Raw genomic sequence first — 23,175 nt, forward strand, 5'->3', positions numbered from 1 at the left:
ACATGGACACTGGCTACAGCTGATTCGTGCAGCGGTGGGCCCCTGACCAATACTGGGTTATTTTTATATCTCCAGGATTTTACACTAGAACTGAGAAAAAGCAAGTCAATTTTTTCTCTGTGTGTGCGTTCTCTCTCTCTCTCTCTCTCTCTCTCTCTCTCTCTCTCTCTCTCTCTCTCTCTCTCTTAAAAAACAGAAACCAAGTGCATGTAAACTCAGGAGCAATTGTGGACCACATACTGTCTTGTGGACTGACAAGCAGGAAATAGCAGTCAACTGTGAGAAAGAAGACTGATAAAGACAGATGGAGAGCTCTACAGTGTGGCATGCTGACAATCTTACACATCTCTACATAAGCGAGACAGAATGTGTCTTGGCAGAATGCCTTGTGGTTTCTCCAGGCCTAAGAACAGATAAGCAGCCTGGCAAGGAGCTACAGAGAGGCAGTTTCTTTCCCATTATCTTGTGGAAGGTTGCCACAGGCCACTTCTCATCCATCTCCCTCGTTTCAGTTGAGAACAGTAATTTCCACCTCACTCCCACCAAGGATACAATTACAGACTTCAGCATAAATCTATATAACTGCTTGGCTGGGTTCTGAGGTTGCTCTAAAGCAAGAGGAACCCCTGCTCATGTGGGCTATCTTCTGGCTTCAGTTTGATGTCTGTGGAACAAGGGACAAAGGGAACTGACATAGTCTTGACTCTTGGTGTCGTGTAAGTAATTAACTGTCTGAATCCATTTGAGTGATTTCAGTCCTTATCAGATTATGGAAGTTACAACAAGCCATCCTAACAGTTGTAATAGAAATACTTATGAGCCACAGTCTTGCTGCCTTGGTAATGCTTAGCCATTTGACAGAGAAGTAAGAGATGGCACATTTTTACTCTGAGTTCCCTTCGGTCTCCAGCCCAGTTCCACTCTGTTCCAGGAATGGCATCCCAAACCTTGGGATTTCTCCAATAAACCTCCCAACTCTTTTGTTTTTTACTTTAAGAAAGTCAGAATGTATTTTTAACCTTTACTACCAAATGATTATACACAGATATTGCATTTGATGACAGCATCAGTAATTAAAATTCCAGTGAGATTCAAGTGTATTTTCGATGTTTATTAAAATTCTACCTCTCTTGAATACTGATATCTTTTTTACTTTTGGCATAGTAAATGTAATATTATTAGCCTGCACTTATTAAAGCCCAATAAATATAAAGTTTTATAAAAATTGAACAAGGAGAAGATAAGCAGAAAGAAAAAGAAAAATACCGGATGGTCTCAAATCATAACAGGAATCTAGAAAACCTAAATAAGGGACTAGGAAAAAGAACAACTATAAGAAAGAAAAAAATCAGAATCAACAACTATGAACCAGAGACACACTTTGGGGGGGCCGGGAAAGGAGGGATTTGGGTCAAAATCAGGGGGTTGCAATTGTATGGGGAATATAAAAATAAAATAAATAAATAAATAACAAAACAAAAAAATTGAACAAGGGGAAGATAATATGACTTCACTATGACAAAAGTAAAAATTATTCTCATCATTGGGTCTCTCTGGTGGCGCAGGGGTTAAAGACTCAGCTCTATCAAGCTATCTCCAGCCACTGAGGCACGAGTTCGCTCCACCACCAGAGAGCTAACCCACATGGCACAGCAGACTTTTCCTGTCTTGCCTGCTGCTCCCCTCAGCAGTGTATTTCAGTCAGTCTGCCTGTTCTATTCCCTACTCTGTCTCTGGTGAATCCTCTCACCCCCTGGACCTCTGCACCTCTGGCGTACACCCCAATTCTTATATGCATAATAAATAAAAATAAATCTTTTTTAAAAATTATTCTCATCATTGATCAATAATTTCATACCAATTACATAAATCATCTCTGTTACTACTATATTTAACTTACCTTACAAATGTACTGATTTGCCTTTATATTAGTTACAATTGTAAAAATACAGGAGGGACTCAGGTATTATATGTGTGCCAAGTGCCAACTCACAAAACAGACTAAGCAAAATTAGAGTTTGATCTACTTTCAACACCTCTTGAGTTTAGTTATATCTAATACACAGGATGATCTTCCAATCCAATATAAGGATGCTTATGCATCATTTCTCATAGGCTCACCAACTAGCCTCACTTTCCTGTTGGACCCCCTGAGTTTTCTTTGATCAGGATCATGGTCTGCATAAATAGACTCAGCGACAGCTGAAGAGTCTTAAGTGTTGTGAGATTTGACCAAAATGGTGAATAAACTGGTGTAAATTCATCATCACCACTGGGGAACAACTAAAAAAGTAGACAGTGAGGCCCCTGACATCATCATAATACATGGAGACAACGCAATCACATGTAAGAAATGAATACCCAGATTGCCATTTAATGAAATATCATCTTCAGGAAAGTGTACAGGTTATAAGTGACACATCTGACTGTGGTACCCCCATGAGATACAAATATCTGTGCCAAATATAATATGATAACTAGTCATAATTTGTACTACCCCTTTATAAAAAGTCCAAATTGTTTGAAAATAAATTTTACTAGTCAGTTTAGTCATTGTCTAAATATGATTTAATAGCATCACCATAATATAATTTAATAAGAGAATACATTTATAAAAATCTTTTATGGTGATGAATGAATTATGGCAATTATCTTACATAATTACAATAAAACTGCACCACCGTATGGAAGACCATGGCTCAATGAACTCCTCATTGATATCTCAAGATATATTCACATAACATCATCTCAAAAGGTAGTAACCTTCTAGCCGCACCTGGTAATTACATCCAAGAGTAGTTTCTTTTATAACAGATTTTTTTCCTAACGGTTTTCTGACAGTGTACTCTCCATGAATTCATGTGAACCTATCACAGCAAAACAAAGGTGTTTATACCCGTTAACATATCCATTTAATTTTAATATACCCATTTAAGGCAGCAACAGCCCAGGCAAGCAGAGCACGCAGCAGACCTGCGGAGCCGGGGGGGGGGGGGGGGGGGGGGGGGGGGGGGGGGGGGGGGGGGGGGGGCACCCCGTTTACAAAGCGCCCCGGAGTTACGGAAGATGGGCGCTAACTCCCAAGAGGCTCCAATTGATAGCAACACTACTTTTTCTCACGGAAACTGGACCATTTCCAAATACAACAGGCAAAAAGGCCTTGTCAAAGTCGCAGGCCTTGGGGCTGCCTGCTTTGCTTTTCAGGCTAGGAACCGACGAGCCCGGGAACCCGAGCGCGGGGGCGCGGACGCCGCGGCCACTTTATCCGGGGCACCGGGCACCCGCGCGCCCGCGCGGCCGGGCTCGGGCTCGGCGCCCCAGAGTGGAATTCCGAGAAGGCGCCTTGGGAAACTTGTCTGAGAAGCGTTCCCCAAACAGGTGAAAGGGAAAGTAGCCCCAGGCGGGGCGGCCTTACTTACCCGCGGAACCGCCGGCCAGGATCTGCCGAGAAGCCTCGCTGGCGAAGCTGACCCCGGGCTTGGCGGACATCTTCGCCGGCCCCCGACGACGGTGCGGGCTGAGGCGAAGGGGCCGGGGCCGGCCTGGGGAGCCTCTGGGGAGGGAGCGGCCCGGGGCTGGGTTAGTGGCCGGGTGGCTCCCGCTCTGGCGACTGCCCGAAGGCTCGGGTTCCGAGCGCGGGCTAGTCTGGAGAGTTTGGCGCCGGCTAACCTGCCCTGCGCTGCTTCTGGGGCTCCCTCTCGCCCCCGTTTGGCTCCGTGGGCAGCAGGGGAGAAGACAAGCCGGTCGGGTGGGGTTGGCGACCGCGGAGGGTCGGGTTTGGGTTTGGTCTCCTAGATTGTCTCCCGCTGGCGCCTATCGGGAGCCTCAAGCGAAGTTCGTGGAGCTGGGCGCTCTGCCTCTGATAATGCGACAGGAGAAGTCACCCTGCCCTGCGCTCCCTTGGCGGGGCTGCAGCGACCCTTGACCCCCAAGGCCAGCCGGAGCATAGTGCAGTCCTTCAAAATGGAATAAATACCTCGGCGTTCCTTGTCCTCAACTTGTGTCCCGTGACAACTAAGTCAAAGACAGTACAATTTACAGTGATCTTACCGTTCAGGTAATGCAGTACTTTTTTTTTTCCCCCACGAAATGGTTTCAGGGAATTTATCTCCCAGCTGATCAAGTTGAGTTTTGTTTACCGAAAAACCAAAATTATTATTATGACAAAAATTATTACAAATAATAATTCAGATCTGGGTAAGCATCTTAGGACCCAAAAGCAGCCATCAGCATGATGTGTGTTTGTAAGGCAAGTTCACGGCTTCAGCCAATCTACTGAAGCACAATCTCTCAATGTCGAGCTCAGAAACCTGTGCTTTTTTTTTTTTTTTATTTTGTATATTTTTTACATCATTCTTCATTTTTGTGCAATGTATGCTTTTTCATCTTGGTTATTGCCCCATGATATTCTCACCACCGATTCACCCATGCACCATCACCATAGTCCCTTGTGCTCTTCCCACCCCTGTTTTGATACTATGCCCCTTTACTCCCCTGTAGAATTTCTCTGGATTATAGTTGCCTGTTGATTTTGATATTTACTTTACTATAATCACTTTTTCCCCCCTGATCCCTTATTTGGATCCTCTACATTCCTCCTGAAAGTGAAATCATCCGGTACTTTTATTTTTCTTTCTAGCTTATTTCACTGATCATGATCCCTTCCAGCCCCACCCATGTTGCTGTGAAAGGCATGAGTTTATCTCTTTCGATTGCTGAGTAGTATTCCATTGTGTGTATGTACCACATTTTCTTGATCCGGTCATCTATTTTTGGGCATTTGGGTTGTTTCCATAGCTTACCTATTGTAAATAGTGCTTCAATAAACACAGGGGTGCAGGTGTCCTTTTGAATTAATGTTTTTGTGTCCTTTGGGTAGATACCTAGGAGTAGAATTGCTGGATCATATGGACGGTCCATTTTTAGCAGTTTGAGGAACCTCCACATAGCTTTCCATAGTGTTTGGACCAGTTTGCATTCCCACCAGCAGTGTAGGAGTGTTGCTTTTATGCCACATCCTTGCCAACAATTGCTGTTGCTATTTTTTTTTTTAATATGTGCCATTCTCACTGGTGTGAGATAGTATATCATTGTGGAAAAACCTATGCTTTAAATGCTTTAAAGTACTCGCGTGATTGTTATGAAAGTTTAGGTTGTGAACCACTAACCTTAATAATCAAGGAATGTTAAAGAACTGCCAGTGTATTCTGTCTATAAAACATTTAGTTATTACACTAGCCACTTGTTTATTGGCAAAACAAACATATTAATTATACCTTTCTTTAAAGATTTATTTATGCATACAAGAGCTGGGGTGCAGGCCAGAGGTGGGGGGGTTGAGAGGATTCACCAGAGACAGTGGGGAACAGAACAGGCAGACTGAGTGAAATACACTGCTGAGGGTAGCAGTGGGTGAGTCAGGAGAGGTCTGCTGCACCATGTGGGTTGCTCCCTGGCTGGCCAGGGATTGAGCTTCTGCTGCAGAGGCTGTGAACAGCTTCATAGGTTGCTTCTTATCCCGTTGTGCCACCAAGGAGGCCCTAATTAAAGCACCAGTAACAAATGATATGTAGGAGAGACACAAGTTTAAATTTAAATAAATAAATAAACAAATACATGCCACATCCCTAACAGGCAGGAGATGATTAAAAGAGAGAATGGGAGATGTTATTGTCATATCTTAAACACGATATTTAATACTACATATTTTTAGTTTGAACCACATAAAATTGCCATTTTTGAATGTCAAAACCTTAATGTCAGCAATATAGTATAATTGTACTCAATATATATGGTTTCCAATTAGAAGTACAGAATGCTTTGGCTTCATTGTTTTTCTTTCTTAGATAGAGCTATTAAAGTTAGTAGTGGGCCTCCCCTGGTGGCGCAGGCAGTTGAGCACTTCTCTGTGAAGCTTTCCGCAGCCTCTGCAGCGCCAGTTTGATCCCCGCAGGCCAGTGAGGGTCCCACATGGTGTGGCAGACTCTCCTGTCGTGCCCTCTGCTCCCCTCATCAGTGTTCCCCCCCTCTGTCTCCAGTGAATCCTCGCACCCTCCCGCGCATCTGGCTTGTATCCTGATTCTTATATAAATAAATAAATCTTTAAAAAAAAAAGTTAATAGTGATATCTAAATGGCAAAATTATTTAAAGGGTTAGAGGAATTGGGGGAGACTACTTTTCTGATCAGATATACAAAAATTAAGTTTCTCATTAAATATTTTATTAAAGTTAGTAACTTTGAAAAATAGTTTTAAGAATTTTTTACTAAAATTAGAGTAAAAGCTTTTGAGCAATATTGCAGCCTTTAATTAAAATATGAGGTTCTGGGTGCAATATAGAAACACTTTTTTATCCAACACATATTATATACTTAGCACTAGAATCCAATTCAGAGAAACAGTAGAAAACATTAGAAAACATTTCCATTAGTTTCCAGTGAGAAAATAGTCTCTTGAGATCACCACATGAGTTAACAGTATAGCTGGAATTCAATTCCAGGATCCCCTCTTCTAATAGCAATGGGATTATAGATTTAAATATTAGCCATAGGGCAAACCACATTCTGTCACACAGAAATGTAAAATAATTAATGTCCCTCAAAATTAATTTTATGTATAAGTAGACAGTGTTCTAAAATTTAAAACCATGGTCACAACTATTAAACCCCAAGGCACATCATGAACTAAATTCTACATTTATTCATTATGAATTCATTGAACATCAGCATTTTTTGAGTAGAACTTTCATACTTGTTGGCAATGTAACAGTTAAAATCCCTATATATAATTTAATGGAGGCGATATTACCATCTTGCAATGTAAGTCCATTTTACCTTCCCTAGATTATTTTAGGAAATACAGCAATACTTCCATGTGAAAACAGCTTTTAACCTCATCTATTATCTCTATGATTACGTTCATCTCTGAATAACTTATCCTGAGGAAATAGGCGCGGGTTTATGATCTCACTAAGACCTCAGTGTCTCAAGATCTGTATGGATTCAGAAGTCTCTCCCAGACATCCTTCCAAATACCTTATTAGAAAAACAAGTTATTTCCAAAGATATCTTTGGAAGTAAGCAAGTCTTGACATCATAAGCAATCTTGTCTTATACTTTTTGAATAGTTGAGGATACAGTTGGTATAAAAACATTCTGGAGCTTGGGGGTCAGCCAGTGTCCATTCAGCGTCACCAGTCTCACTCCATCCCCTACTCCTCCTCCTCTGCTCTGTGCTGAAAGCTCTGGTTTTGAGATATATCTCATATCTGCAGACATGTTTCCCCATGACAAGTATTAGAATGCTGGAAGGTTTACTACTGGGAGGTAGGGAGGGAAATGGTGAAATGTATATGACCTGTTATTTTAGATTCCTTATACTCATCTACCACTTTATTCTTTCTATTACTGTCTCAGCCAATGATGTAATGTCCTCATATTGAAACAAAACACCAGCAGAGAAAGAAAGAAAGGTAAGGAGGAATTGCTAGGTCATATAGTAATTCTGTATTTTAGGAACACTATAGCAACTCTACCATTTTATATTTCTACAACAATGTGTAAGCCTCCATACACCTCCACATTCCTACCAAATCTTACTTTTCATTTTATTTTTATACTAGACATCTTAATGTGAGGATGTGAACTGGAATTACATAGTAGTTTTCATTTGTATTTCCCCAGTGAGGGAAATGAGGTTGGTCATCTTTTCATGTACTTACTGGCCATTTGTAGATTGTCTCAGATAAATGTATAATGTTCATGGCTCATTTTTAAATTGGGTCCTCTTCTTGTTACTGAGTTGCAAGAATTCTTTATATATTTTGAATACTAAACTCTTATCAGATATATGATCTGAAAATGTTTTATCTGATTCTGTGATTTCATTTTCTTGATGATAGGCTTTACTACACAAAAGTTATTAATTTTGATAAAGTTTTATGTGTCAGTTTATTCTTTTGTTCATTATGCCTTTGGTGTCAAACTAAGAATCACTTGTCAAATCCAAGGTAATGAAGAGTTCCCCCTATGTTGTGTCAGCAACACTGCAGTGATAAAGAAAAGAAACAGGAGTCACGGAGCAGGCTGTAGGATGCAGGATGTTGCTCAAGAGCAAGATCCTGGCCTTTTTATTGACAGAGAAAAAGGTGGGTCAAACTGAATACTGGATTTTGGGGCTTTAGAAGAATGAGTCCATGGATGTATTCCAATCCCCGCCCATGGCTCCAATCTTATTAACAAGGAGTTCCATTGATCAGTCCCTGGGCTACAAAGCACATTAGTCCCTGGGCCACAAAGCACATAAGATCACGTGGGTATTGTTCCTTTGTTTTATTAATATGTTATATTACATGGATTGAGTCTTTTATTTGAAGCCACTCTTAGCTCTCAAGTAAGTTTTATCTATCACATGATTCCATTCCATGTGGAAAGGGAATAGGTGTCTCTTCTGATTTTTACTGCCACTTCAAAATCATCTCTGCTCCTTTTTTTTTCCCTAAAAAAATTTACTGTAGTATTGCATTATAACATTATAGAGGTTTCATCATTATAGTTTGGCATTGATACATACCAGATTCTGTGCCTTCTACTTGAAAAAAGTCCACATCTTTTGATGTTGTATTACCTTAGACCATAACACCACCCCTGCTTACCTGTCTCCCTGAAGTTAAGTCTGTGTGTGACTATTGTGGATGACTCTCCAAAAACTCTGGTGTCAAGAATTATGAAAGATGTGAGATTTTTATCCTCCGTTTAAACTTAACAAATTAGTCTCCCAGAGTTTCATACATGGTGGTTGAAGACATAAGATTGCTGGATTAGAGACAAAGGACCTTAATACTCATTGCATAGCAGGTGTTACATAGCAGGTGTTATGAGCTTTATGTTCTCATTGCTTTTACTTGTTTCTTCCATAGCTAATGGGGCCAATGCAAATGCACCCCAAATAGATGCTTCGCACATGTTGGGTTTATATCAGAGCTCAAGAATCTTGAGCTTCAGAAACATCCAACCTTTGCCCCATAGGAGGACGTTATCTTTAGAATATCAAGAAACAAATATTGCCACTACACCAGAGACAGACACTATCTCTGTCTTTCAAAGTTATTATACAAGCATCCTTGAAACAATAATACAGAACAAAAGTTGTTGCAAGACATGCATAGATGCAAGAGACTCCCAAGACCTAGCCCCTAACTCCAATGCTCTTTTCTTACCAACTTCCTGACATCCTATTACACCTGCACCTTGTTGGCAGCATACCAGCATCATATACAAAATATTGATTTTAAGCATTTCAATTTTGATCAAAACCTCCTATTCTTTCAGTATACCATTTAGAATCCTACTGGATCAATTCTTCTACCTCACCAATTTTGCCAATACAGGTACCCAGTTTTCTCAGTATTCATTAATCTTTATAACTCACTTTTGTTCCTAGGTAGCCCAGATTCTACTTTTTTTAGATTTTTATTTATTTATGCATATGAGAACTGGGGTATAGGCCAGAAGTGCAAGGAGTGAGAGGATTCACCAGAGACAGAGTGGGGAGCAGAACAGGCAGATCTACTAAAATACGCTACTGAGGAGAACAACGGGAAAGACAGGAGAGGTCTGCTGCGCCGTATGGGTTAGCTCCCTGGCCAGGGATGGCACTCATGTTGCAGTGGCTGGCAATAACTTGATAGCGTTGAAACTTAACCCCTTGCACCACCAAGGAGGCCCAGATAGCAGATTCTAAAGTCTATCATTATAACCATTCTTTTGTAAACCTCTTTAAATCCCTTACTCCTCTTTCCTACCATGGATTTTCTAGAAATGCCACAATTCTGTTGAGACCCAATTATGGCCTTCTCAGTGCCTACAACGGGAGATCTAAACACTGCTGGAGAAAATGATAATGGATCTAATTACTCCAAACTACCAGGAAAGCGCCTCATTCATTAACTTTGCCTCATTCATTCGTCACAATCTGATAGATGAAATCAGGAATGAATGAAATGAATAGGAACTTCATTTTCTCAATATCAAATCACCATATCTTCCTTGCTCTATTTTTTACTCCTGTCATAATAGGAAAAATTTCTTGCTCCCATTGAAGAACTATGCCATACAAACATGAAAAGTCACATATTGTATGATTCCGTTTATATTAATCCACTATAAACATGAAAAGTCACATATTGTAGGTTTCCATTTAAATGAAATATCCAGAAAGGGTAAATCCACACATACAGAAAGGAGATTAGTGGTTTCCAAGAGGTGGCTAGAATGTAGAGAGGAATGAGGAGTAACTGCTTAATGGGTAAATGTTTCCTTTTGGGGTGATGACATGTTCTGGAAATAGATAAAGATGGTAATTGCACCAACATTGTGAAAGCACCAAATTCCACAGAAATACTCACTTTAAAATAGCTAATTTTGTTATGCAAATATTAACACAATAAAAAAAAGTATCCTTTTTCATGGAATTGTTTATTCATTCTCAAGCGCAATTTCTTTTCTTGTCTCTCCTTTCCCCCTATATATCAGTTTCTTACTTTCTATTGGATTAGCTTCATACATATGGACTCTAGTATTTGACACCTTAAAAGAAAACAACAAACAAAAATCTTTCCTTGACCCTTACTGTATAATCACCTGGAAAACTTTTAAGATGTATCAATGCACGGTGCTCCATCCCCACTTCAGAACAAATGAATCAGATACTGAGGAAAGGAGCACTACACATCAGTATTCTAACTCAACAAGGGTTGAAAATCTTTGAAAGTAGTGGCCGCTCTATTGGAATCTCTTATGAATTTATTTTTTCTAAGATTTATTTATTTATATAAGCACTGGGTGCAGTCAAAAGCGGGGGAGGGTGAGAGAATTTACCAGAGTCAGAGAGGAGAGCAGAGCAGGCAGACTGACAAAGTACACTGCTGAGGGGAGCAGCGGGCAGCAGGAGAGGTCTGCGTGCCATGTGGGACCCTTGCCCAGCAGCCGGGGATTGAACTGGTGCTTCAGAGGCTGTGGGCAGCTTCGCAACCCGGTGCTCAACAACTGCGCCACCAGGGAGGCCCATGAATGTTTTTGTTTTTAACTAACAGAAAATCTAAGAGAAGTTAAAGCAATACGGGATTGTTTTGATCGCATCTACCCAAAGTTTAGAAGTAGGCAGCTGAAGGTTTATATAGCAACTGAACAACGTCAGTGAAAACCAAATCTCTCCCTATCTCTTCAGGGTACCATGCTCAATACATGGGCTCCTTACCCTCTATCTTGATTGATGTTAGGATGTCTGCCTAATGTTATGTCCTCTCTCCAGCATCCCAAGTAGAAGGGAAAAGGTGAGACAAAAGCTTTCTCTTTATGAAGTTTTATTTACCTTGGAAATGAAGCCCTCCATCAGACTTCCCATTCTGCATCATTAGAAAGAACTGGATCATACATTTGGCATTCTCAGTGTACGTAATTTTTTTTCATGCCTTTTTTTCCCAGAATGATCAGAGCACCTTCTACTTTGGAGAAACTTGGTAGTATTTGTGGACTTGATAGTGCTCATGATCTGTTGCTCTTTTGCTCCCTGTCATAAAAGATAATTTTCTTTTCTTTTCCCTCTTATCTTTATCCATATTTCTGTGTATGTCAAACTTACAGGACAGATGAGGCATCAACATCTTTGATAATTACCTTAAGTAGAGAAAAGGAAGCTTTACCAGGGCTCTTGCATTTCTTGTAGAAAGGTAACTATCAGCAAGTTAGAGAATAAAGGATATGTGAATGATGATGGTGACAGTAGGGGGTAGAAAAAATATTACCTACTGTGGGCTGAAAATTTAAGGAAAACAGTAATTAAAGAGTTACCTAGGGTAAGCTGGAACAAGGGCTAGGGAGAATAAGGTTTAATGTTTGAATTCATTGAATCAAAAAGGCGGAAGAAAAAAGGTTACAGAAAGGCAAGAAAAATGGATTTTCTTTTTTCTCTGGAGACTTTCAGCACCAAGAGATGAGTTTTAAGGGGGTAAAAATGGGCCAATATACCTTTACCCAAAGAAAAATAGTATAATCTTTTCTGAAATTTAACCAATGAATTCATCACTTGGTTTGAATTTTCTCAATGTTGTAGTGACTATCCTTCCTTCACCCCTCCTATATTTCTGGCTTTTGCTTAGCTAGGTAAAGCAACTTTCCCTCCTTTCTTGTACCTATAATTTTCTTTGACTCTATAGCTTTCACAAGTGCCCTATGCACCTGCTCTGCTAAGCTATACTACTCCTCTTTCCATACCATGTAGTTTTGGTACTTCATGTTCATATTTGATCCGACTTTGAGGTAACTTCAAAATGCATTTCAAAGCTGAGTTTTTAACAAATCTCTTCAGAGCACTTTGCACGCATTACCACACCATAACCACGAATTTGTGAATATTATAACCCCTTTTCATTCGTCCTTTTTACACTTACTAAAGTGTAAGTTCCTCTCATTAACCTTAACCACTAACTTGGAAAACAGTCAACACTTCATGTTATTCCTAGTGTCTGGAGATGTGTCAAAAAACATTATTATTGCTTATTGCCCAGCACCCAGAGGAGTACACGGCACACAGAATGTGTTCAATATTAGGTGTCTGGACGCATAACTGAAACATTGTGTCTGAAGGAGTTCATGTGATATTTATGAAAGCAGTACTAATCGGTGGAACAAGCAAACTACTTTCGAATTACTAAGTAGCTAATTGATGATACCTGTTCTTGTTTCAACCAAGACGTACACCAACTGAGGACTTAATCGCTTAATTCTGAAAGGTTCAGCATTTTGCCTTAAAGTATTCATATACTGAACGAAAGCATCCAGATAGTTTGCAGTAGTTACGTCAAAAAGGTTACCAATTCTGGGCCTCCCCTGGTGGCGCAGCGGTTGAGCGCTGGGTTGCGAGGCTGCCCGTCAGCCTCTGCAGCGCCAGTTCGATCCCCGACCACCGGCGAGGGTCCCCCCCCAAAAAAAACACAACAACCCCCCGCAGCTCTCGGCAACCTCCACGTCCCTAAAATCCAGGCCGTAAGTCATGGCGGGCCACGCCTCCGCCTCCTCTAACCAGACCAGGCCCCGTGCAGACCATGCTTGATGTCGCGGACAGCGCCCGTCGTCCAGGCCCGGGTCATCGCGGCTCCCGCCTGGGGCAGCCAGGACTGCCTCTTTCTCCCCCAAACTCGGGAGCCCACGTCCCCCACATGTGGTCTCCCAGGCCACAGGCCCCGCCCCGCGCATGCCCGGTGCCGCCGGCCCCGCCCCGCCTCCATCCCTGTGGGCCTCGCGCGCGGCGTGCACCGCCCCCCGCGCCCGTCGCGCCCCGCCGAGCCGTTCGCGGGCGCGCTCCTCCCCCCTCGGGGAGTCCCGGGCGGCGCCCGGCGATTGGCTGGCGCGGGGGCTGCGCGCCGGGGCTGAGAAACGCGGGGCTGGTCCCTGGAGTGGGCTCCCGGGGCGGTGCCGGGCGCAGGCAGGTAAACGGGCAGGCTGGGAGGTGTGGGCTACCTAGGAAAGGGGGAGTCAGCTGCCAGCAGCCCTGGGATTTCCGGGCGCGGCTCCTGGGAGGCGTGGAAGGGGCCGTGTCATCCGCGCACGGTGGTGTTGGCCCCCTGCAGCCAGAAACGGGGGGCAGCGCTCCGAGGGCAGAGACATGGGGGTCCTCAGGTTCCCGCAGCGGGATCTGGGCATCGTCCCCGTTTCCTGCTACGAGAGTTAAGCAAAGTAGCGGTGAGTTACGGGGTTCAGGTCCTGGCTCAGCCTGCGGTTGATTCTGTGCCCTTGAGAGTCTCTTTATCGTGCTGGTTTTAAGTTCTCGCACTCGTAAGTTTCAGCCGCTGCTGTAGGTGCGCTCAGTCACGGTTTGGTTCCCAAAGTCTGAGTCCAGGTTGCTCTGACTGGAAGGTGAGGCCAACCAGCAGTGTTGGTGAGGCGCCTTAAGCAGCTTGGAGGGAAGAGACTGCATCAGCAGGAGAGCAGCATTACTAGATAGGATGGTAGAAACAAACAACACTCCACAAGCGTTGACTTTTTGAAAGACTCCTGTGAACAGTTTATGCAGATGAAATCAGTAGTATCGTACTTAAATGTCAGACAAAATTAAGGGCTAAACAGAACTACATTTTAAGGGGTTTTCCCCATTCTTTCCCAGGTAACTTTTTAACATACTTTCACAAGTTACCAGCTTTTCAAAGTTTCTCGTAGTGTGGAATTAACTTAAAATCACCATGAAGGTTATATACTCGTTTGAGTGTCCTAAGCAATAGCAATATAACAAGAAACTTTTTAAGACGCTGACTTTTCTATATATGGTAACAGGAATTAAATTATCTTGTTGGTGAGAGAGATCTTAATTGGTAAGGTTGGCGATAATAATGATGGCAAATCAGAAAAGTGAATGGGAAATATATAGTTTCCCTTCCACACTTTTTAGAGTGTTTTAAAGTACAAGGAACATGCAGAAAAGTGCCGAATCATGTGTATAGCTCACGGAATTTTCAAAGTCTGCATTCCTATACACCCAGGACTTACATCAAGAAAGAGCATGAATTGCACCCGAGAAGCCCCATTTTGTGACCCCTTTCCAAAAGTAACCATGGTCTCGATTTCTAATGTGATGTGTGAACATGACTCCTGACTTATGTAAGTGGAATCATATAGTACATAGTCCCTTAAGTCTCAGCTTTGTTCAGTATTGTTATTTGTGAGAGCCGTACAAGTTGCGTAGCAGTAGTTTGTTCTCATGTTGTATAGTGTTCCATCCATATTTTGACTGTCAACCGATAGGGCTTCTCTGAACATTTTTGTAAGTATTTTGGTGAACATACATATAAATTTTTATTTGGCATATACCTACTATTAAGATGACTATTATAGGACATTCAGATATGACTAGTATAGGACATTCAGATATAAACTACCAAAAAGTTTTTCCAGTTAGTTTTGTTAGTTAACACTCCTATAAGAGAGAATTGTGACTACTCCAAATGCTTTCAACACTTAGTATTGTCTTTGTCATTTTAGCCATGCTGGTGGATATATGGGAATGTCACATTGGGTTTTCCCTTAATTTCGCTGATGACTGATAATATTTAACACCTCTTCATATATGTATTGGCTCTTTGAATTTCCTGTGTTTAGTGGTCATCACAATTTCTGTAAAAGGCCAGGTAGTAAATGTTTCTGTTAACGCACTGCACTGTGAGGCTAGGCCTGCCAGTGTTTTAGACTTTGCAGGCCATATTCAGTCTCTGTTGTAGCCCCTCCCAACCTTCCCTCCTTTCTGGTTGAATGTACTGTATTCCTATATGGGGAATAATAGCCGTTGGCTTGGACCATGAAACTCATTTGTGGCATCCCTGACCAACATGGAGATTCCTCCCTGAATTTCCCACTGGTCTATTCAGTTCATTTTCTCTTACTTTGGGACGCCTGCCTTTTACTCAGTACCATCAAAAACTCTCATGGAATGCTATTTCAATCATGTTAGCATTTTTACCTAACACTTTTGTATCTTTAGGTGGTTTATAGAGGTGAATTTTGCTGTATATTTAGATATATGCCAAAACTAATGAGAGGTGGGGGTTTTTCCCCATTCTTGGGATAATTGATATGGATAATTGATTTCCAATCTTAATTATTATGTAAATTCAGATTTAAGATAAACTTCTAGGTCCCAGCTTCTACCACTATCCCATTGCTATTCTCAAATCTTTCTTCATATTGAAATTTTGCATCTAGTTATACATTTATGTACATGTACACACACACACATATTTTGACTAATACAAGCACCATCCTACTTTATAATTGCTCCACAAAACAACTGCTTACATACAATTTTTTCACTGCACTCTTGAATCAAAGGTGGACTCATTATAAATTTGTGTGCCTGGTATGTGCTAGTTAAGGGATTCTCTAACCTGTGACTTACTCCTCTTCCCCCAACCCATATAGGAGCAAATAGGGTATTTATGTAACACAAATGTTTAGTAGCACTAGACTTTTGACCGATGCTTCTATATTAATAAGAATATATCTGTCTAGCCTAGTTGTCATTAGCTTCCTAAAGTACCTTCTCCCCTGACCATTTGCTGCATCCACTTGCTATTGCTGGTCTCTGGAACTCTCCATTTTCCAGGACTCCAAGGGGGACAAACCTTGCCTTTTTTGATTGCAGTTTCTATTTTAAAATACTTCATTTAGGTTACATTTAATCTTGTTTACTTTGTTTAAAGTGACTATTTCTCTGCTATGATTATCTGTTCTTTACTTCTAGCCAGTAATCTTATAAATATGCCCACATGCCTGGGACTGGGGATGGGCAAAGGATAACTTACTTTCATCTCAAATGCCACCACAGAGAGAACCCACACAGAGAGGTTGATGTGAGCAAAAGAGATAATGCATATTAACCAATTCTTGCTGCTATTGTTAGTTCTGTATTATTATTTTCTCTTCCTTTTGAGTTTATTGGATTTTGAGATGATTATAAAGAGTGGATTGGGTTGTTTTTAGAGCCTTAATTAATTCCAAAAGCAGTGCACTGTTGTGCAAAGAATACTGAACATAACAGCAGAATAAGTGTGACTTACTACCTGTTTGTGTTAACCTACTTAGAAGGAGACTCTTTTTTGTAAAATGATGCATTTTGAACAAATCCCTTTAATCCTTGGTAATCCTTTCCAAAGGACACAGTAGAAAAGAACAGAATTTAGAATTTAAATGACCCTAGAGGTCATTTAGGCTATGCTCTCAGTATTTTCAATGAAAACACTAAAGGCTTTGAGAGATTGTATTTAGTCACATAGTTACTAGGATCCAGTTTCTGACTTTCATTCCAGTTGCTTTTTCTATTATGCTACTTATGATAGGCAGTGTTCTAGATAACCTTGGTATTCACACTTTCTAATCCTCTCCCTAGAGGTAGAGGCTCCCTTCTAATAAAATGTGGCAAAAGTAGTAGGATGTCACTTTTGAAATTAGTTTACAAAAGACTATGACTTTCTTTTTTCTGGCAGTCTCTTGCTTACTCACTTTGATGAAACCAGCTATCATATTATGAGCTGACCTATTGATAGGGCTACTTATCAAGAAATTGAGAGCGACCTTTTGGCCAGTAGCTAGTGAAGAACTGAGATTCTCAGTCCCATCACCTAGTGAGTGAGCCCTGCCAACAACCCTGAGTGAAGTTGGAAGATGTTATTCCATTTGAATGTTGAGATAACTGTAGCCCTGGCTCCACCTTGATTATAACCTTGTGAGAGACCCTGAACCTAGGATCTAGCTAAGCAACGCCTGATTCTGACCCTGAGCAACTGTGTGAAAATAAAGTGTGTTGCTTTTAAGCTGCTGAGTTGGGGGTCATTTATTTGATATTAGCAGATAACTAGTAAATCACTCATCAATTTTAGAAAAATGTTAACAAAACAAACAGTTCATCTTTACGTAATAGCATCAGTCTGTATTTATCATTTTAAATATATTTGAAGATGTGAAGTTTTATATTTTGAAAAGTAAAATATCCTTTTAACCTTAAATTCTGTATTTGTTTTTGGCTATAAGTTAATTACTAGGTATTTGTTTTTATCTCAATACTGGCAATATAAAAAGATAATTACTTTGAAGAATGGTTGGGAGTTTCATTAAAGGGCTGACCAGTGGAACAAAATCAGCTTAGAACTGTTTTTGGCAGTTGACATGAGTATGTCTGATTCATACAATGTCTGTATTGAAGGTGTTTTTTAATTTAGATTTTAAGCAGTTTGGGATCTATCTATCTGTCTCTCTCTCTCTCTCTCTCTCTCTCTCTCTCTCTCTCTCTCTCTCTCTCTCCAGGTAGTCTACTGTTGTTGATCAGCAGTTCTAGGCTAGGGTAATTTGATTATGTATAAATATTGTTTTGAGAATTGCCTTTAGTATCCCTGGATTTGTAAGTTTTAGAAACTACTAGAATGGTTTTTATAAGTTCTGGAAACTAGTAGATCATTCTGTTGGAATCCTTAATCCAGAGTCTTGTTTTATTTTCTATTGAATCATACCAACTTCCTGTCTTCGTAATTTTATGTTGAGTGTTTACTACTGTGGAACACATTTTGGAAAACTGAAAAAAATATATGATGAGTACATAAGTGATATAGATCGTTTAATTTTTAAAAACTTTATTGTGAAGTTTAATACATGGAAAAAGTATATAAAATACATACGAACAGCTTAATGAGTAAATAAAAAGTGGAAGTCCACGTGGCTGCCATCAAAATATTTTGAATTGAATAGTTATTGAAGTGTGTGAGTTCTTGTTGTGTATATGGTTATTATTTTTTAATGTGTTGTAAGTGTGTGTGTGTGATGTAAATTCTGCAGGCAGTGGGTGAAATGCTATAGATATGTTTCAGGTGAAGTATGTTGATGCTGTTAAAATCTTTTTTTCTTACTGGTGTGTGTGTATGTGTGCACAAGTGAGCATCTGGTTCACAATTACTGGCAACATACTGAGTGTTAAGTCTCCCAGGGTAATCAAGGATTCTACTTTTCTCTTGTTCTGTCAGTTTTTGACTTACTTATCTTGAGATCGTGTTTTTAGAAATATATAACTTTGCAACTGTCTTTCTATGAATTGAATCTTTTTCCTTCCCATTAAGTGTCCTTTTTAATCTCTAGCAATAGATTTTGTTTCAACATCTAGTCTTATTTTTAAAAATCTTTTCATTTTGAAATAATTTGAGGCCAAAAAGTTGCAGAAATAGTACAAAGAGTTCCTGGGAACACTTCATCCTACTTCTAAGACAGTGATACTTATAATATAATTATCAAAACTAAGAAATGAATATCATTGTAATACTAGTCACTAAATTATATACTTTATCCAGATAGTGCTATTTTCCATTAGAGTTCTTTTTTGTTGTTGTTCTAGGACCCAATCCAGATCCTGTGTTGTACTTAGTTGTCACATTTCTTAGGTCTTCTGCAATCTTTGACCTTTTTCTCATTTTATACAGCAATGTCAGTCTTTTTGTGCATAAAATTGGGTTTTTAAGAATGGAGTGGGATACAACTTTATCTTATAACTTGGAACATTTGGTAATTGGATCCTTTCATGAATTTGTATTTTATGTTATTCCATCTATAGCCTCTGTGATTTTGGAAGTTATATATGTTTTACCATTCCTTTAGTGGTTAGTATAGTAGGAACTATTACATCCTGATATGTATTCATAGGCCTTTCTTTATACTTTTCCCTTACATGTGCATATGAATTCAAACACCTAGTTTGGGCTTGTTTGCTTTTTTTTTTTATTATTATTATAATAGTGGTTATGGTTTATTGTTATATGACTATCCATTTTCATTTAATTATGTTGTTTACATCTTTCTATGTTAATATTATATGTAAGCATAGTGTTTAGTGTATGAATTTACCAGGTTCCAGAGAAACCACTTAAGAAAGGAGGTTTCCAGGAAATAAAGGTGATTTACGAGATCTTATAACTTCTCAACACTAACTTTTCTCTATTGGAAATTTTTTTAAATTATGGACTAATTTCTTTATTATATAGAGAACTTTTCTGATTATCTGTTCTTAAAGAGTTAGCTTTGGAAGATGGTGTCTTTCAAAGAATGTGTAGTTTTCAGGTGTGAAGTCCTTTATAACATTGCTTTTTTATCTTTTTATGACCTTGTCAATTTATATCTTCTTTATTTCTGTTTTGTTTGGTTTGGCAAGAGGCTTGCCAGTTTTATTTACTCTTTTCAAAGAACCAGCTTTTGGTTTCATTGATTTTCTATGTGTGTTTTACATTGGCAATTTCATTGATTTTTGCTCCTTACCATTTCCTTTTGTCTGCTTTGGGCCCTATTTTCTATGTTTTTGAAAGTGGAAACTTATGTTTTAATTAGAGACCTTCCTCCTTTCCTAACATATGCATTTAGTACTATAAATTTTACTCCAAATACTAATCTAACTATAGCTCTTTAGTGCTGATATGTTGTGTTCTATTTTTATGTAGTTAAAAATATTTGAAAATTTTTTTCCTTTACTGTTCCCTTTTGAACCATAGATGATTTAGCAGTGTTTGGAAGACTTTTGAAATATCTTTCTGTTATTGATTTTTGAATTATTCCTGTCATGATAAGATAGCATAATTTATATGATTTCTGTTAATTGGAATAAAAATTTCAATGACAGTTAGACAAAGTTTATTTGATAAAGTGAAGATTCCAACTGGGAAGCAGTCCAACAGATTTTACTCTCAGAGAACTGTTCCAACAGTGATGAGTTTGAATTTAACTTGTGAATTTAACTTATGTAGGAACAGTGTGTCATTGACATTAAAGATGTAATTATTCTTGATGGGAGGACTTCTGGCTCTAAGTTGTTTTGACCTAAAGATATGTTGGTGTTACCTCTGCACAGAGCAATGCAATACTGGGATTTATTATCTTCCTTTCTTAAAAGAGCACTGTGGAAATGCAATGTATCCATTTGTTTAAATCTTTTTTATCTAACTCCTTGGTCATTATTAGGCATTGAAATGGCGGCTTTATATATAGATAGTAGATATTTTGCATAGCTGCTTCATAGACTTCAAGTTTATGCAGATGGCTTTACTCTCTTGTCTGCTAGAGCAGGGAGGAGTTATTCCCATAATATTTTACAGTATGTTCACATAGCAGTTCTTAAAATGTGTTGAGGTTTATTTTATGGGCCGAGGTAGGGTCGATTTTGATACATGTGCCATGTGTACGTGAAAAGATTGCCTATTTTACCATATTGGGTGAAGTCTTACAAATGTCAATTAGGTCAAGTTGGTTGATAATTTGGAGTCTCTTATCTCCTTACTGATTATCTGAGTACTTATTTTCCTGATTACTGAGAAGTGGGGTGAACTTTCCAACTGTAATTAGGGATTTTTCTGATGATTTTTTCATCAGTTTTCAGCACATGCATTTTGGCATTCTGTTAAGTGCTTACATATTTAGTTTATGTCTTATTAGTGAATTAAACCCTTGAATATATGTATTTGGTCTTGGTAATATATCTTGTTTTAGTTTTTCTAAAAAACTAAAATCCTGCCTTTTGGTTAGTACTTTCCTGCATTTTTCACTCTGCTCTATTATTCTAAATAATATAAAACTAGGAAAGGGTAATTTGTAAGATATTTTCATTTTATCTTACTCCAAGATATGACACCTTGGCATATTGAATATTTTAAGCTGTAAGAATTTGAGAAGCACTCACTGACCTTTCCCTCTCCCCTGCAGCACATCATAAGACCCTCATATGAGAGGTGCCCTCTCTGGACCCGAGGGGAGGAACATTCTCCTCTGCAAAGATAAAGGGACTCCAAGGGATTCAAATCAAACAGGTCCTGCTAAGTTTCCCACTCTCGGGTTATAGCTTTTGTCCTATTATGTTTTTCTACAACTTGCCACTCTCATCAGTTCTACTCTAAAAATACTTAAAACTGGCATAACTATTTCCTTGTATCTCCATTTCCTTGTGAAGAATTTTCCCTTGTCACATAAAACTTACATTGAATAAATTTGTATGCTTTTCTCCTGTTAATCTGCGTTTGTCAGTTTAATAAACAGGTCCAGCCAGAGAGCCTAAGAGGATCAAGACAAAATTTTTCCTTCACCACAGTTTGCATTTTATTTTGTCTGTATTAATATTTTAATTTTAGAAAGTAATGTCTTATGACCTATGATCATGTAATTTTGTGTTTAAGTGCAAGGATATAATTGACATAATTAGTAAACTTTTTTCATTATTGCTCTGCTTCTTGGATGGGATTTGAATGGTAATTTCTTACAGATAATATTTGCATTCAAGTGTTGAAATGCTGTTTTGCATTAATTCTCAACCATATACACGAAACCTAAAAAAATATTTAAACTTTCTAATTCCTTCCACTTAATGAAATATTTTCTAAAGTATGACAGACCTCTTTAAGGAGCATGTCTTAAAACTAATTAGTACTTTAATACTTTTATCTTTAAAATTTGATGTAAATTTAAGTCATTTCCTTAACTTATGTCAAATAGCTTATTATCAGCGTGGAAGTGCAGATATAGTATGATATAACTTATGAAATCCCCAAGTAGAGCATTTTATTCAGTGGCATGAGCTGGTACAGTGGGAAAGATAATTCTAATTTTTTTCAGTAAGTGAACTGAGCTTATGAAGTTTATATACGAAAAATCACTGTCAGAGTTTCTTCATACTTTAATGGTAAGAAACAATTTAGGATTTCAGTGACTTGGTTTTTGTTGTCTTTATTTCATGCAGGGAGTTATTTTCGTTTAGTTTAAATTAAAATTGAAATTCACATTTTTAAATGCCTGTTTTTGTTTGATAATAACCATGTTAGAATTAAATCTCATTTTTTAAAATATTTTGTTGCATGATTATTAACTGATTGATCTAAAAGCTCAGGTTTGGTCTGCATGTAAATGTGCCTTTAAACTTACAGAAATTTATTATTTTCTTTGCTAAAGATTTTTGGAACAGTTTTCCTTCTAAGTATGTTTTTAATTTTAGGAAGTATTTTATAAAAAATAAAAGACTGTAGGGCCTCCCCTGGTGGCACAGGCGGTTGAGCACTGCGTTGTGAAGCTGTCTGCAGCCTCTGCAGCGCTGGTTCTATCCCAGCTGGCCTGCGAGGGTCCCACATGGCGCTGCAGACCTCTCCTGTCATGCCCGCTGCTCCCCTCAGCAGTGTGTTTCATCAGTCTGCCTGCTCTGTTCCCCGCTCTGTCTCTGGTGAATCCTCTCACCCTCCGTCGCATCTGGCCTGTACCCCAGTTCTTGTATAAATAAATAAATAAATCTTTAAAAAAAATAAAAGACTGTATTTCCTGCCTATTAGTAGATACAGATTTAAGTTATTCTTTAAAATTTCCAAGGTTAATGTTAATGGGATTTTTAGAAGCTGTCTTAAAGATATCCCTTTGAGTTCTACTTGTAACAGAAACCTTAATGTTGTCACTGAATGGAATATTAACCAGCCATTCAAGTGAAACTTATAATAGTATATCAAATATACTCTGCTATACTAAATAATAATCAAATATGTATTGATTGATTACACATATAAACATGTAAAACAAAAATGACAAAGGGAACACACTTAAAATTTTAAGAGTATTTGATATTTTAACGGTGAAC

The 23,175-nt window shown here is 39.0% G+C and overlaps 2 protein-coding genes across 11 annotated transcripts in view; one reads left to right on the forward strand and one right to left on the reverse strand.

Annotated features, from left to right (window-relative positions):
• Positions 1-3,903, reverse strand: part of SLC25A21 (solute carrier family 25 member 21) — a 439,643-nt gene extending 435,740 nt beyond the window's left edge. For all 3 annotated transcript variants that reach the window (XM_037501835.2, XM_054689960.1, XM_054689951.1), the window contains exon 1: positions 3,420-3,903. In XM_037501835.2, coding sequence (XP_037357732.2) covers positions 3,420-3,489 — 70 coding nt within the window. In that variant the 5' untranslated portion in view covers positions 3,490-3,903. The remainder of the gene's footprint in view (positions 1-3,419) is intronic.
• Positions 3,778-23,175, forward strand: part of MIPOL1 (mirror-image polydactyly 1) — a 285,448-nt gene continuing 266,050 nt past the window's right edge. The window contains exons 1-2 of one of the 8 annotated variants that reach the window (XM_054689928.1): positions 6,910-7,471; positions 8,009-8,146. Coding sequence is in view for 2 of the 8 variants with exons in the window: in XM_054689907.1 (XP_054545882.1) it covers positions 21,289-21,373 (85 nt within the window). In the remaining 6 variants the exon portion in view is untranslated. Of the gene's footprint in view, positions 4,058-6,909; positions 7,472-8,008; positions 8,147-13,446; positions 13,487-13,717; positions 13,740-21,269; positions 21,374-21,997; positions 22,240-23,175 lie in introns of those variants that run through there. The other 7 variants (XM_054689907.1, XM_054689937.1, XM_054689935.1 and 4 more) reach the window with 7 other exon arrangements.

This window comes from Talpa occidentalis, unplaced genomic scaffold, assembly GCF_014898055.3.
Source record: "Talpa occidentalis isolate TD23 unplaced genomic scaffold, MPIMG_talOcc4v2.1 talOcc4.11, whole genome shotgun sequence".
Lineage (NCBI taxonomy): Eukaryota > Metazoa > Chordata > Mammalia > Eulipotyphla > Talpidae > Talpa > Talpa occidentalis.